General features: G+C 34.2%; 1 protein-coding gene across 1 annotated transcript in view; it reads right to left on the reverse strand.

Annotated features, from left to right (window-relative positions):
- The window catches only part of LRP1B (LDL receptor related protein 1B), a 1,896,287-nt gene that overhangs the window by 680,924 nt on the left and 1,198,709 nt on the right, over window positions 1–16,654 (reverse strand). The window contains exon 21 of the mRNA XM_054478394.2: window positions 6,589–6,771. Coding sequence (XP_054334369.1) covers window positions 6,589–6,771 — 183 coding nt within the window. The remainder of the gene's footprint in view (window positions 1–6,588; window positions 6,772–16,654) is intronic.

Raw genomic sequence — 16,654 nt, forward strand, 5'->3', positions numbered from 1 at the left:
GTATTCACTGATACAACAATAGGGGAAAGAAAACAAAACAATCCAAAAATAGACAAGAATAATGTTTGCCATTCACAGAAGCCCACAGAGAATTTTCATTACACAGCAGATCAGAACAGAGTACGATGCCACTGTTAAAGTTAAATCCACATGTCTGCCAGTCAGTTCTGTTACATTCTTCTGCTAAAGATCACTTGTCATTAACTAATAACACTACTCTGGAACTTGATTTCAAAATGTATATTGCTTATTCCAATGGAATCTAGAGTGGAAGGTAGATGAGTCAGCACCAAACTATCGCAGCTCTTAGAAAGGTAGTCAAAGAAAGGCAGTCAATCAAAAAAGGACACAGTAAAAGTTATGATACCTTCTCAGTCATTCTTCCTAGCCACTTTTTCCCCATACTTAGAGACAAACAATGACAATAGTCTCTTGTGAATGAAAACAGAAATGTTTTTATCATAGAAAGAAAATACTTTTATTTTCTTTGCACTTAAACAATATTACATGCTATGCCCACTCTTGCACTCCTTCACTTTTCACTCAACATGTAATCACAGAGAAGTGTTCATGTCAGTGCATTATAATGACTTCCAAATCTGCAAGGCATTCTACTATATAGAAATATCATGTTTGCACCTAGTGCCCTATTTTTGCCTAGTTAGGTTGTTTGGGACATTTAACTATTAAAATCAATTTAATGGCAAATGAACATTTGAAAATATACTCAAAATAATAAGTCATTAGAAAAATGCAAATTAAAACAATAATGAGATACAACTGTACACCTATCAGAATGATGAAAATCTGGAACAGTGACAACACTAAAGGTGTTCAAGGATATAGAGCAACAGAAATTTTCATGCATCACAAGTGAATGAATGCAAAATGGTATAGCCACTTTGAAAGACAGTGCAGCCATTGCTTAGAAATACTGAACATACTCTGACCCTACTATCCTGTAAATGGACTCCTTGGTCTTTACCCAAATGAATTGACAACTTGTGTCCACCCAAAAGCCTGTACGTAGATATTTATAACAGCTTTATTCATAATTGCCAGAACTTGGAAACAACAAAGATGTCCTTCAGTGGGTAAACAGATGAAAAAATTGTGGCATAACGGAATATTATTCAAAGCTTAAAGAGTTCAACTACCAAGCCGTGAAAAGGCATGAAGGAAACTCAAATGCATATTACAAGGTGAAAGAAGTCAATACGGCAAGTCTACATACGATGTGATTTCAGTGACATGACACTCTGGAAAGGGCAAAACCATAGGGACAGTAAAAAGATCAGTAGCTTCCAGGAGCTAAGGGGGAGGGAAGAATAAGCAGGCAGGGTACAAAAGATTTTTAGAGCAGTGAAATTATTCTCCTTGATGCTATAATGATGGATACATGTCATCATCTATTTGTCAAGACCCATAGAATATACAACATCTAAAGTAAACCCTCATGTAAACCATAGACTTTGGATGAGAAAGATGTGTCACTGTAGGTGCATTGATTATAACAAATGTACCACTTTGGTGCAGTATATTGACAGTAAAGAAAGCTGAGCATGTGAGGGCGGTGGGAGTATACAGGAAGTCTCTGTACTTTCTGCTCAATTTTGCTGTGAACCTAAAATTGGTCTAAAATATCAAGTCTTTTTTTAAAAGTCATAAACATTTTGATATATATTACCCATTTTATTCAGTTCTAAATATTTAAATATATGTATGATTTCTTAGTTAATCCACTGATTATTTTGAAGTATGATCCTAGTTTCCAAATACATTTTTAAAAATCATTCTGCTGTAGATTTCTATTTTGTGTGTGTGTGTGTGTGTGTGTGTGTGTGTGTAGAGAATGCTTTTTGTAAATTGCCAATTATTTGAAATACTTTTAAGACTTCTTTGGAACCTAACATATGGTCAAATTTGAAAGAGTTTTCTATAACTTTGGTGTACATGGAAGAGTATATATGTATTGGTTTAAGTTTATTAAACACATTTAATAAAGCTTTAAATAAATATCTTTGTACATCTCACTCCTCAAATGCATGAATATATCTACGTGATAAATTCCTAGAGGTGAAATTGTGGGTAAAATTGGAGACACATTGTAAACATTGAAATATATTGCTTTCCATAGAGGTTCACCAATCTCCACTGAAAGCAAAGTGTCTGCCTCCTGTACTCTCACCAGCATGGGTGTTACTGGGCTTGTTTATTATCAATCAACGGATGTCGAAAGGATGCAATCCCACTGTGGTTTTGAACCACATTTTTCTTATAGGTGTTATAGACTGAATGTTTGTGTCCAGACCAAATTCATGTTGAAATCCTAATCCCCAATGTGATGGTATTGGGAGGTTTGGGAGGTAATCAGTTACGAGAGTAGAGTTGGCATGTCATAAGAAGATTGCCATCTGCAAACCAGGAAGAGTGCCTTAGACACACACCAGGTTTCCCAGTTCTTGATCTTGTACTTCTCAGTCTCTAGAACTGTGAGAAATAAATGTTTGTTGTTTAAACAACCCAGTTTATGATAATTTGTTACAGCAGCCTGAACTAAGATAGTCTCATTTTCCACCTTTTCCTATTGCAATTATTCTGCTTGTCATATCTGTGCTGAATTCTTAGTCATTTTGGGAGTAATATTTTTTCTTTTTCTTTTCGAGGGTCTCAACATACTTATTGTAAACTTATTTTTCAGACATATAGCTTATTTTCATTTAGTCATGAATAATTTATTTTGTAATGACTGATTTTGATGAGATAGTTTTCTTCATACATGTTAAAATTCTGGTTTGGAATCTCATCTTGGATCAGAACTTTCATTTTCCTCTCTGACTTTATGAGTTTACTTGTGCCTATCCACAAGCACTGCTGCTTGGACTTTGGCCCACCCCATTATTTCCAGCACTCTTGGTTCAGAAATACAACTTATATTTTTTGTGTGAGATTCTATCCTAAAACAATATTGGACTTTTATCAGATTCAATCTCCAAGCCAGACAGAAGTTCAGCTCAATTGCCATGCCTGTGTCCTCCCATCTCTTTAGACACATGACTTCATTCAAGTAACTACCGCTGGCAGCAACTAGCAGTGATATGTATAGTTTTTCAACTCTCCTTTCAAAAGCAAATGGAATTTCTTTCCAGGTTCTGATTTCCAGTAATGCCTGCCTCCAGATCCCAGCTTCATGTGGGACAGCTTTATTTCTATTGACCCTAAGATCTGAGGACCCGTTCATTTCCGCTAGCCTACATACTCAACTCAGTAAGGTACTCAGCTTTAGCTCAGCACACCACTTGATACTGTGCTATATTTCTGTTACTCAGAGATACATATTTTTTGTTCATCAGGCAGTATCTCTTTTATTTTATCCTGTTATATTTTATCATCACTTCTGTGTGTTGAGAAATGAAAACAGAGAAGCTGAAAGTTCAGAGTGTAAACTTGAAGTTTCACCTTCACATAAATTCCTTTTTTATTATTTTAGTGACATTAGAGTACTTGTGTGAATACACAACTATTTATTACCATCCCTATTGATAAGCAATATAGTGTTTCTAATTTTTTACTATTAAAAATAAAATGACTCATTGAATATCTTTGTGCATATATAAACTTATACAATCCTACTTTTCTTTACATGAATTTCTATCAGTAGGACAGAAGGATTAAATTTACATTCCTACAAATAGCTGGAGAGCCTATTTTCCCGGTATCTTGCCATCACTATGAAGAATGGCATTTCTGAGTTTCTTTTCCATGACAGAGTGACTGAAAATTCACTTCCCTTTTACTCAGTTATAATACAACTGCTATTTGTTAGTCTGGAGTGTAAGAGAACAGATGCGGCACAGTGCACTTCTTGGTCAAAAATAGGTCCTTTGAGATTAGAAGTTCTTAAATGATGACTGTTATATTGTACTTGAAGTTAGCTCTTATTCTCATCTTCATAGGAATTTAAAAACCTAATGTGCCTACGTTTTGAACACCAATAGATGACAGTTTATGTATAAAAAAGCTATTCTAATTACCATATATAAATTAATTAGTCTGAAACTTTTGAATGTTCAGCTAACATTTTAAAAAACTTTGAAAATAATCATGAACTTCGGATTAAACATTGTGGGTAGTTTAAAGGTCTTATAGCTTGTAAAACTGAGAATTTAAAGTAAATGAAAAAATATCAAAAGGTTTGTAGATGAATACATATTTTAAATCATTGCTTATATTTGTGGTTCATTTTAATGACTGCAATGTTCATAGAAGTCTGTCATAAATGTGACTTTGTAATTGTGCAACTCTTCTGAAGTTGGATAAATTGTGGTTTACTATATCCAAAACACAGATCAAATTAGAAGCAGATGGATACATTATTACCTTTCACTTTTTCCTTTTAAAGTGAAACATATGTTTTATCACAGTTTTTTTTTTTACATTAAATTTTTGCTTACCTAAAAACTATTTGGTAGAAATATCTGATGTTTAATTAAAAGCATTATTAAATTGATAATCCAAATCTCAAGTCAACACATACAAAAGTGTTTCAGAAAATTCAGTTCTCTAAAGTTAGCCAGCTTTCCTCATCATACTTCAGATTTATTTTGATGTTGAACCATATTCACAGGAAGTTGTTTTATAAGTGTTCATTGCAAAATATCAATTCACATTTTAAAATAAATCACAAGCACTTAGAATATTCTGCTAAATTTACTTAATCGTACTATTTATTGTTTACATTCTTTGTCTGCAAATTTTTTTTCTCAACTGGAAGTTTAAACTAGTTTTTATTAATACATAGCTTTGAGAATTTACATTACTGTGAATCTCCTTATAATTTATTTCTGTATAGAGAAATTGCAGCCTGGTTTTATGTTTCACATCTAAATTTGCTTTAACAGCATATCCAAGTAATTGAAACTCAGGATTTTCCATATTGGTTTATATTTTGTTTTAACAAAGTTTGCCAGTTTCTTTTCCATATATGTTTTAAAAACTGTTAGCTGCTATATTTTAAGTTAATACAATCAGGAAAATGCCAGAAGTTATATGGAGAAAATATACACAATATATGCTTTGAAGTATGTTAACTCGAGTCAAATCATTGGCTCTTTGGCATTAGAATTGCCCTATTAAATAAAACCTATTTATGCCATCAATAATTCATTCATTTTACAATAATTCGTCTGTTAATTTTAAATTAATACATGTTCCAAAAAGACCATTTCTAAACTTAAAATCACATTTTTCTAACAACCCTAAAATTATGGCTCTTTATGTAACAATTGAAGAGAGTCACATAATTGTGAAAAATATTGTTGGAAAAAAATGTTTTGGAAACACAATTTCCTTGCTAGGAAAAGGCTTCAGGAGTATGTATTTATCTATACCTATGTTAGCTTGCATTTATTTTTCTTTTTTCTTATTGGAATATTTAATTAAAACCAAGAGGCATGTTTAAGAAAAGAAAGACAGTGCTTTTTTATACCTTTAAATGCACATCAGCCACGTGGCTTTCACAGTGTTTTCTTACACCTTTTACAACTTCTTATTTGTACTTTTGGTTAGAATATGTAATAATAGGGAGCAAAAGAAATCACTAAGAGCTCATGATTAAGCAATTGAAAAACAATTTCACATCAGAGAGATTCCAGAGATGATATCATGAAATCTACAGAAAATTATTTCCATGGATTATTTGGAGGATGATACCAAGCATTTCACAAATTAAACCACAATAGCTCATTGTAATCTACTTTTCTCTATAAACTTCAACACATCATGTGGCATAAAGCGGGAAGAAAATAAGTCTATCATTTCAACTGGAACCCAGTATATGTAGTAAAATATAGTAGAATATAAGATATTCTATTACTGTAACTTTTCCATTTTGGTTTCCTATTTGTATACACATACACACACACACACACACACACACACACGCATGCACGCATATGAAACCAAAATGGAACAGTCATAGTAATAGGGTATCTTTATAAAACACAATAATAGCCTCAATGACTCTCAAATCAAAGCTTTAAATGGAAGTCAGCATCTTCCTCATAATAGAAATAAGCAATAGTACAGTAACATTTAGGAAATTAGTTGAAAATAAATACATATAATTCTGTCTTTCTTTTCTAAGTCATCTTCATTTAAATTTTACGGTGAGGCCTTATCTACAGAAAGAGAAATGCTGCCATCTGGTTTAGCATGCTTATCTCTCTCTTGATTCTGAATTTCCAGATTCTGTATTCCAGATTGCCTGGTTTAAAATCCCAAATCTCAAAAATAAATAAATTAATTAATTAAATTAAATTAAATCCTAAGTCTGACATGTTGGCTCTGTGAGCGTGAGCAAGTTAAAAACTTCTCCTTGCCTCAGGAATTCATGCAGAGAACATTCATAGAATTATGCTAGCCCCATTGATAGCTCTCCCTAAATGTTAACTACTATTATTATACATGAGCACATCTACCAGAAATATAAGATTACTTTTTACAAAGGTGAGATACAGATTCAGGCTGGGCCAAAAGGACTACACACTCAGGGAGCCCCAACAGAAGCCAAAAGCAATGTTCACTTACCTGTACTCCAACAGGAAAACTTGGTTTTGTGGTCACACAATCGTACGGTACCATTGCAACCTTTTTCATCACTACCATCTTCACAATCTTTTTCTCCATCACAGCGCCACAGATCAGGAATGCAATTGCCATCAGGGTGGCACTGAAATTCATTTCCATTACAACCAGCAGGAGAACGAATATCTTAATTTGAAATGAGGAAGAGAGAAGCAGAGGGGGGGCAAGATAGGAGAGAAATTATGATTTTACTTGTTGGTAGTTTTTATTTCACATTTTTTTTTCTTTCTTCAGGCATTATTATAATGCCAGAGAGAATACATTTTTACTTTAGATGGTTAATAAGTATAAATATACTCTAGTATTTTCTAATTCATTTAAATAACATTAATAGTCCGATAAAATGATGTTTCTTGTCTCCCCTAAAATTTCTGAAAGTACTATGTACATTAGAAAAGAAGAAGTAAGATAATTTGTGGATATTCTGTTGTGGTTTGTACTCAAGTCTAAAGGATGAAATCTTTAAAGGCTTTTCTCTAAGACACATAAATTAGGTTATACATTCTAATCTTAATGATAAGACCTTGGCTGATTTTCATATCTTTCTCTGGGTAATTTCTTTCAAGTTATTAAGAAGCAAATAACCAAAAACTAATAAGTACTTTCTGACTAACAAAATCTTTGAAGAATAGCATTCAAAAATTTGAGAAATAGATACAAAAAAACAGGTAATAAATATAACTTCTGGACATAGGATTTCAATTCTAGAATCAGAATAGACACTTAAATGTAAGAACTTAATGAAATACTATACATTCAAACTTATCAATTAATAATTCATAACAATGACCAGGTAACATTATTGCCCCAAATCTGATGATTAAAAATATAGGATAAATTCTGCAGGTAAACATAAATAAAAGTAAGAAAATATAAATGTTGGGACACAGATGTTTGGCAGTTTAATTGAATAACATGACTAATCTGCAGCTTATTAAAATTTGCTTCAACGTCTAATATTATGAGATATATTAATCTGTATTTCCAAATACTACAGTAAATAGATATTTTAGTAGATATTTTTAGACCAAAGTTTTAATGTAACAAATTTATTCTGTATCTTGCATAGCTCTATCTAGCAATTAATGTATAAGCTACCTATAGCAGCAATTGATATATATATAATTATGATTAATTTGAAGCAGGTTCAAGTGAATTTCTCCTTATTTATTACACTGGTTTGGTAGATATCTATGGTTATAAATTAAGGTTAATCTAATGTCAAAGCTCATAATAACACTGATATCACCAAAGCAGTCACTTACTCTTTTGAGACCTCTATTTGTTCAGTGAGAATGCATCAACAGGGTTGATGTGAGAATTAAATTAGATATCTATAAAGGACTAACTCAACTACAAAGTTTTGTTTCTGTTATTTTCTATAATATAAATGGTTTAGTTCTTTATTTTTTCTTTCTTTAAAGACTTTCAGCAACTATAATCTGTCAGATGATACAATATTATAAAGATGTTCAAGACGAACTTGACTATACATCCTAAATATTGCTAGTGCAGTAATGCTGAACTAATAAATAACCAAGGAGAAACAACCCTGTGGAAGCAAGGGTAAAGAAGTTCCATTGGTCGAAAACATGAATTGTCATAGAAAACCACTAGGACTAATTTTCAAAAGTGACCACTGCTAAGAACACAGGCAATAATAAAGCATTGAGTTTTGGCTTGCTTTAAATCCCCTTCCAAAAACAAAAACTTTATTTTTCTAGTATTATAGCTATCTAATTCATTCTCACTTCGGACATACCATCTTTATGGTCAGACAAAATACTTGGTTTGCACACACACAATCAATCACACACAATCAATAAAGATGGTAAAATCTGTGCACAAGGGGGAGATATATATATATATAAAATGTGATATAGCAATTTCCCACCATATTTATTTAGTGTCTGCAGAGTGCCCTATATAGACATATATTCAATGATTCAAACAAATGTATTTAGAAAATATCTGGAAAAAGGAAACAATAAGAAATAACAATGCAACAATAAAAAGAAAAATCAATCAACAATATAGTATAACAACTATTTATATCATATTCACATTGTATTAGGTATTATACATAATATAGAGATGATTTAAAGTATATTATGGGAAGATGTGCATAGGTTATATGCAAGCACTACATCATTTCATATAAGAAACTTGAGTATTCTTGAATTTTGATATCTTCAGGGTCCTGAAACCAATCCCCAGTGTATATGGAGGAATGACTGTATGACATAGCTACAGTTCTAAAGAATTATTTTGGGATTGGTTTCATAAACAAGATATTGTGAAGTCTTTAAGCCTAGGCTATAACTTGAAAATCCTACATTAGTTCAATATTCAGGAAGAAGAAAAGAGACAACTCAGATAGACCTCCAAGGCCCATTCAGCTCTGTGCATCGTTCTGTGGTGAAGAGCCCAGCTTCCATGAAGCAATGAAAGGGCTTTTTGTTCTTCTTTCCTTCTACTTAACTTTCATTGAAAACAAAACAAAACATACCTTGGCTCATCTGACTTTTATAGCCTGTAGTATGAGCTCAACCAATAACATTCAAAAATTGTATTTCAGGTAATTGTCAGAGATTTCAAATATTTAATAAAGAATGGAAGGTGTAATCTATTGATTTTTCTACATTCTCCAAAATAAGAATCAAAGACTGGCAGCTCATATATTGAAACTGTTCCTCAGTATGTTTGACAAACACACTATTGGTCTTTTAAAAGCCTGAGAATTTCCAATAAAAACCTAGATTCTCTAGTACTTTGAAAATTAGGGAGCGTCTTGGGCTGGCATCCTTGCAAAGTTAACAACTGCTACCTGCTTTATATGGGGCCAAACTCAATTACATTAACACCTTCCTTTTATAAAGATCAAAGCAGAATCTTTGAGGAGAGAGAGTATGCTGTTATTGTCTAAGGTTTTTTTCATTTGCTTTGCTTGCTATTGTTTGATCTATTTATTTGTGCTTCATAAGTGAATCCACTCATTTGTTTTCTTATTTTAAATAAATATTTACCTTATAAATTTAAATACAAATGTTATATTTACCTGGAGATTTTTTTTTTCTTATTAAGGTACTCATGTCTGAACCTCTGTATGCTGGCATAACATCTACTAAGGGTCACCACAAACAACTGCATTATAATAACATAAAACAAGAGTATAGTCCGAAGAAGAAAATGTAATATAATATTGTAAACTTTCAAACCTAAAGAGGATAATGATTCTCTGATAATGCACATACACATCACTAATGTGTAACTCCTCGTCTTGGTTATATTAATCTCCCCAGCTTGGATTGCCCTCCTGTCTTCAGAATGTCACCTATTAATGTCCATGATTTTTGCTGTTGTTTTCATTTTTGTTGTTTTTGAGACAGGGTCTTGCTCTGTCACCCAGGCTGTAGTACAGTGGTACAATCATGGCTCATTGCAGCCTCAACCTCCTGGACTCATACAGTTCTCCCACCTCAGCCTCTCAAGTAGCTGGGACCACAGGTGTGTGCCACCATACCCAGCTAATTAAAAAAAAAAAACCTGTACATACGGGGTCTTACTTTGTTGCCTAGACTGGTCTTGAACTCCTGGCCTCAAGAGATTCTGCCGCCTCAGTCTCCCAAAGTTCTGGGATTCCAGGCATGAGCCTCCACACCCAGCTAATGTCCATGATTTTTAGGACTCATTTGACTTTAAAAAAATACCTAGGATTGGGTCTATATATTCGGGAACTTCATGAGTAGATTTTAGGGGATTTATAAAAGCTCAGAAATTATACATGAGGCTTTTTATTGATGTGCATTTTTTTCCCTCTGTCAGAAAGTTAGAGCTTTTCTTGACCTCAAGGTGGTCTTCAAGAAGAATGCCAAGACCTCACATTTCTCTGAGTGTTTCTTTATCTTCCATCCTGTGTAACTTGCATTGATATGGTAGCTTAGATGGAATTCCATTTTGCTTATGCTTTATATTAATTACATCAGATTGAACCCAGTGGAAAAAGGAATAACCATCAGCTCCTTTTGATTAAAAAATAAATAAACAGATCAGGCGCAGTGGCTCACACCTGTACTCCCAGCACTTTGGGAGGCCAAGGCAGGCAGATCACATGAAGTCAGAGTTCGAGACCAGCCTGGCTAACACGGTGAAGCCCCATCTCTACTAAATATACAAAAATTAGCTAGGTGTGGTGGCTCATGCCTGTGATCCCAGCTACTGGGAGGCTGAGGCACGAGAATCACTTGAACCCAGGAGGCAGAGATTGCAATGAGCCAAGATCGTGCTGCTACACTCCAGCCTGAGGGACAGAGGGAGACTCTGTCTCACACAAATAAATGGAACTGCCTATTGAAAGCATCCCATGTTACAGAAATGATTAATTTTCCTGTAGTTATGCACATGATAAGTAGCAGAGATGAGATTCAAACCCACGTAATTAAACTTTGGAGTCTGCTCAGTTTTATGATTGTACCATTTTTAACTTCTTGTATGGTTTTTCTCATATAAAAACTCAAGAACAAAAATAGAATTCATTCATATAATAATCAAAAAGCATTTATAAAGTCATTAATTTTTATATTTAAATCATTGCTGTTCAGCCTGTTTGTTTTCTAATAAAACTTATCATTTTATTTTACACTATTGTAAGATCATGATAAAATTTGTTCTTTTATGAAAAGTTCAATACATTACCAGTTGTGTGAGGCAGACTAGTATTACAACGAGGAAGGCTTTTTTTTTTTTTTTGAGATGGAATCTCACTCTGTTGTCCAGGCTGGAGTGCAATGGTGCAATCTTGGCTCACTGCAACCTCTGCCTCCCGGGTTCAAGTGATTCTCCCACCTCAGCCTCCCCAGAAGCTGGGACTACAGGCACCCGCCACCATGCCCAGCTATTTATTTATTTATTTATTTTTTATTTTATTTATTTATTTTTTTGTACTTTTGTAGAGGCGAGGTTTCACCATGTTGTCCAGGCAGGTCTCGAACTCCTGACCTCAGTTGATCTGCCCACCTTGGCCTCTCAAAGTTCTGGGATTACAGGCAAGAGTCATTGTGCCCAGTCGGCAGGCATTTTTTAGACACTGGGATAGAGCAAGGAATAAGACAGAGACTTATTCTCAGAGTCTAGAGTGCTCACCATTAAACCATGGAACCATCTGTTCAGAGACTTATTCTCATAAAACTTGAACATGAGCAGAGAAGGGAGCATATAGGCTTTTAATAAATAATTATACAAGAAATCAACTAAATTAGTTAAGAAAGTCATAAGTGCTGTGAAGAAAACGGATCAGAGTAATATTATAGATAGTATAACAGAGAATAACAGACTGGTTATGCTGTGATAACAGACCAATACAAAATCGCTGCATCTTACACACATATACAACTCAATTATGGCTCATTTTATATGTCTATTGTGGATCAGTAGGTGGGCTATCCCTGTGGTGGTCATTCGAAGACCCAAGCTGATGAATAAGAGACCAACTGGAATGTTTGCAGTTGGCAGGCGAGAGGGAAACGAGGGTTCTGGATGGTCTCATATCCGACGCAAAAGGAAGATACATCGTTTCTGATCACAATTCATTGACCAAACCTCGTCATACAGCGTGGGGCCCCATCTTATTGGTCCCAGTCAACCACAAAGGTCCCAGGAAGTACAACCTTACCATGGGCCCAGAAAAGAGAATAAATAGAAATACATTGTCAATATCATTGATGACGGCCATCAGGAATGACTTGGTTATAGGAAAAATATTAAAAAGGGTGATTACAGAAGGTGACACTTGAGACCAAAATGATGGGAAAGAGCTAGCCATGAAGATGTTAGGACAAAGAACACACAGAAGGAATAGCAATTGCAAAGACCTCAAAGCAGGAAAGAGCTTAATTTTTACAGAAAAAGAAAAATATATATACTGGTAGTGAGTGAGTAAAAGGATACCTGAGAGGTAGGTAGGGGTGATTCTTGTAGAGATTTATCAAAAATTATGCTAAGATAAGCACAATAGGTATCTATTAGAGATTTTGAAGCAGAGAAGTGATGGTGATATAATTTAATTTACATTGCTTAAAGTTTTGGCGAGCTGCTGTGTGAAAACATGGATTTTACAAGACTTGAGTAGAAGTAGAAAAAACAGATAAATGGGTTTCAGTGGAGTACAGATGCAAAATGGAAGGCATATTTTTTGCATTTGAAAAGATTTCAGAATAGTGATTATTCAAATAAGTAGGCTATGTAGGCAGTTACAAACAATGTCTTAAATGCTCTGATACAAGAGAATGCCAGGAGAACACACAGAGGGGAAGACTGTCCTGGACTTGGGGATTTCATACTAGGTATTTCTATGACAGAAAATTAATCAGAGTGTTCTGGGTCAGAATTAAGAGTCAGGCAGAGGAAAAAATTAAATGGAACAAAAGATTTTCTGCACAAAGCCAGCAGTATTAATAAAATTTTGTGTAATGTGTGAGCAGAAGAGGGGAGAAAGAGAAAGCTAGGTTGGTGGGCAAGGCCTAGATCTTGAAGGATCTTGTGTGTTGTGCTGAATGTCTTGGATATAACCTTGTAGGCATTTGGGAACCACAGAAAGACTACAGCTAGATTCTGATGTAATCAGACTTGCAGTTTATGTAGATCACTTTGAGACCATTTAAACAATAAATAGAATAAAATCTCCAAGAACCTTCACATTTATAAGGGTTTCATGTATATGCATCTATTTTATCTGCTTGGACACTTAAAGTTTATACAACAGTCATATAGACACACACACACACACACACACAGAGTTTTACTTCCCACTTCTCATTCTACTTCCTTACTATAAATTAAAAATATCTCAAATCCATTTCTCAATATCTGTTAGGTTTGGGTGGGTGTTGATGTTTAGGAATGCTGTCATCTTCTGCCAGAAAACAGAAAAAAGTCATGAGGTTTTATTATCTCTTGACCTTCTTGCCAAATTTGAAATCCGCTTCTGTTAACTGTTGATTTTCCTCCGGATGGAGAGTTACATCCCTCTGAAGAACCTATGATGACCATTCCAGCTTGAGTTCCAAGCCTGTATGGTTCCTCAGAGTCCCAGTTTTTTAAGCTTCAGGGCTTGGCACACAATCTATCTTTGTAATAGATAGCCGTTGGGCTTGTCCCAACGGACTGTTAAAATGATGACTATTTATATGTATATGTGCATGCTGTTTTACTGTTATGTTTTCATGTTGCTGATGCCAGTTATATTTTTAACTAATACAATTTTATTGTATTTTTGCCCCGAAGCTATTTAAACCAAGCATACAATTTGGGGAATCTGATAAATAAGTAAATACAGAGCCCTGAAGGAAATGTGGGAACTGCTAGTAGAATTTATTCCAATATTTAAATGAATTCACTGTGACTAAATATTTATAGTTAGAAGACTAGCAACTGTACAGTGACAGAAAAAAAACTGTTTTCCTCCTAATGTTAAAAAAATGAAAATTAGTATTGCAAAAATCATACATATGATATAAATATTTTTATTCAGAATATACTTTTTGGTTATACAGAAATTGTTAAAGCCCCCTTAGAAAATAGCCAAGAATGATGTTGCAAATACAATGGAATATTTAAATTGTGAGGCCAATCTGAGGGAGAAGTCTTTTTCTTTTTCGATTATTTTAATGGAGTTTACACCTTTAACTTGTCATTCATTATAAAGTGCTTTGAAAATTAAAAAGCACTGTATATTGGATGTGCACAGAGCTACCCGTTATAATCACCATGTGTCAGTCCTTGCTCTGTTCTTAGCTTTTCTGTGAATCACTATGTATTAATAATTCCTGCATCTAAGGCAGCCTTTTGCTTCAGATTTCTTCTCCAGACATTCTTCTCCAGCCCTGACACTACTTAGAAGCTGGTCTGGCAGCACATCCATAGCCTCATTCTGTTAACCAACAGAATGTGGACATACCTTTGTCTGTTCCTGTCTGAGGGGAACCTTAATATCCCCCTAAGGAGTTTAGCCTGTCCTCAGTTTCTAGAGATCCTCAGCAGACGGATGCTTATTAAAAGCCACCTCCCAGACTTTGGGCTAACTGGTTTGTGTTGGGATTGGTGATTGTCCTGCTCTTTTCTATGTAATGTGGGATAAACTCCCTAGGGGATGCGCCTACCTGATGTAGTATGATCTCTGTTGTGAACTAACAATGCAGTCAAGCCTAAGTCTTTCTTCTTAAATCAACTTGTCCTTATCCCATCGGACCTTCATGACTGCCTATAGGTCATCTGGATTTGCCGTATTTCTTGGTTTATTATTCACATGTCACTTCCCTACCTTTAACCTCATACACACGTTCAGAGCAAGGTTTTTGTGTTTTCCCTTTAATTCCAACAAACTCCTTTTACCTCCTTATATGTAGTCACCACTGGAGATTATCCTGATAAGATATTGGATGAAAACATCAAAATTCGTCATGAGTACATAGACTTTAAGACTTAATGTTAAGTGAAGAAAAATACAAGATTTCAAGTCTTTATATAGGTTTACTGTCTGAGTCAGTTAGGAAAGTTTAATAGAAAAGAATGGAAAATAATGTGTGGATAACTAGGCAGAAGTTAAATTATCTTTAGTGTTCAAAACAGACATTCAAAGAATAAGTTGAAACAGAAGTTTCAATGTAGAGTTCTAAATATCACTCTAATAAGTTAAAGTATTATCGAAGCAAAATCTACATAAAACATTGATTTAGTTCATTAAAATTTTATGTTTTGACATCTAGAACACCATGAACATTTTATTTAAAATATAAGTATCAGAAGAATGATGAACTCTTACATTATCTAAATATAAGTGAATAGACGCATTAATCTGCTGAATTGGCTATGTAAAGTAATAGAGAAATCAAGTTTCCCATTCACTGTTTGTGTTAACCAATCAACTTAACAGATATGTTGGTTATCAAATATTAAGTAAAACAAATTGCAATGTGGATAGGCTACATTTAGAAATTACTGTTTGGTTTACCTGTGTGCTTAGTGGTAGCAAATATTTTCTAGGAAAAAAACTGAACAAAAGATATTATTTAATTTGATCTTTAAAAATGATGCCAAACACTTTGTAGAAAGAATGTGCATAAGCACATACTTATGAGATATCTGTGAGGGAGGGATGGAGAATATAATTTAAAAATTATTAATAATTTATTTATTCTTACTCCATCCCTTTCTTCTCCCTTTTGCCTTTGTCCCATGAATTTGATATTCTATAATATATGGGTGTAGGATTATTCAAGATTACAGATATTTATGTCTCCTTGTTTTCTAAATGAGGGGTCAGCAAGCTGCAACCTGCAAACTAATTTCAGTCTACCACCTGTTTGTGTAAATAAAGTTTTATTGGAAGCCTGACACGCTCATTTGTTGACATATTCCCTAGGTTTGCTTCCATGCTACGACAGCAGCTTTGAGTAGTCGCAATAGGCAAAGCCTAAAATATTTACTGTCTACTCTTTTACAGAATAGGTTTGCCCACCCTTGTTCTAAACTATTCTAAATATTGTTTGTGATTCACAGAACATGATATTCAAGTACATACATATCAACAATAACAACCCAGGCACAGTGGCTAATTCCTTTAATTCCAGTGCTTTGGGAGGCTGAAGTAAGAGGATCACTTGAAGTCAGGAGTTTGAGACCAGCCTAGGCAATATGGTGAGACTCTGTCTCTATAAATTTTTTTTTTCTTAACTAGCAGGGCATGGTGGCATGCACCTGTAGTCCCAGCTACTCAGGAGGCTGAGAGGGGAGGATTGCTTGAGTTCAGTTCTAGGTTTCAGTGAGCTGTGATTGTGCCAGTACACTCAATCGTGGGTGAAAGAGCGAGACACTCTCTCTCTCTCTCTATATATATATATACACACACGCACATATGTGTATATATATACACATATATGTATATATATTCTGATACCAGAATGTTCCAGAGTATTACATGCACAGAATATTGTATTAATTTATGTGGATGCTT

Source organism: Pongo pygmaeus, chromosome 11 (assembly GCF_028885625.2).
Source record: "Pongo pygmaeus isolate AG05252 chromosome 11, NHGRI_mPonPyg2-v2.0_pri, whole genome shotgun sequence".
In the NCBI taxonomy this organism is placed as follows: Eukaryota; Metazoa; Chordata; class Mammalia; order Primates; family Hominidae; genus Pongo; species Pongo pygmaeus.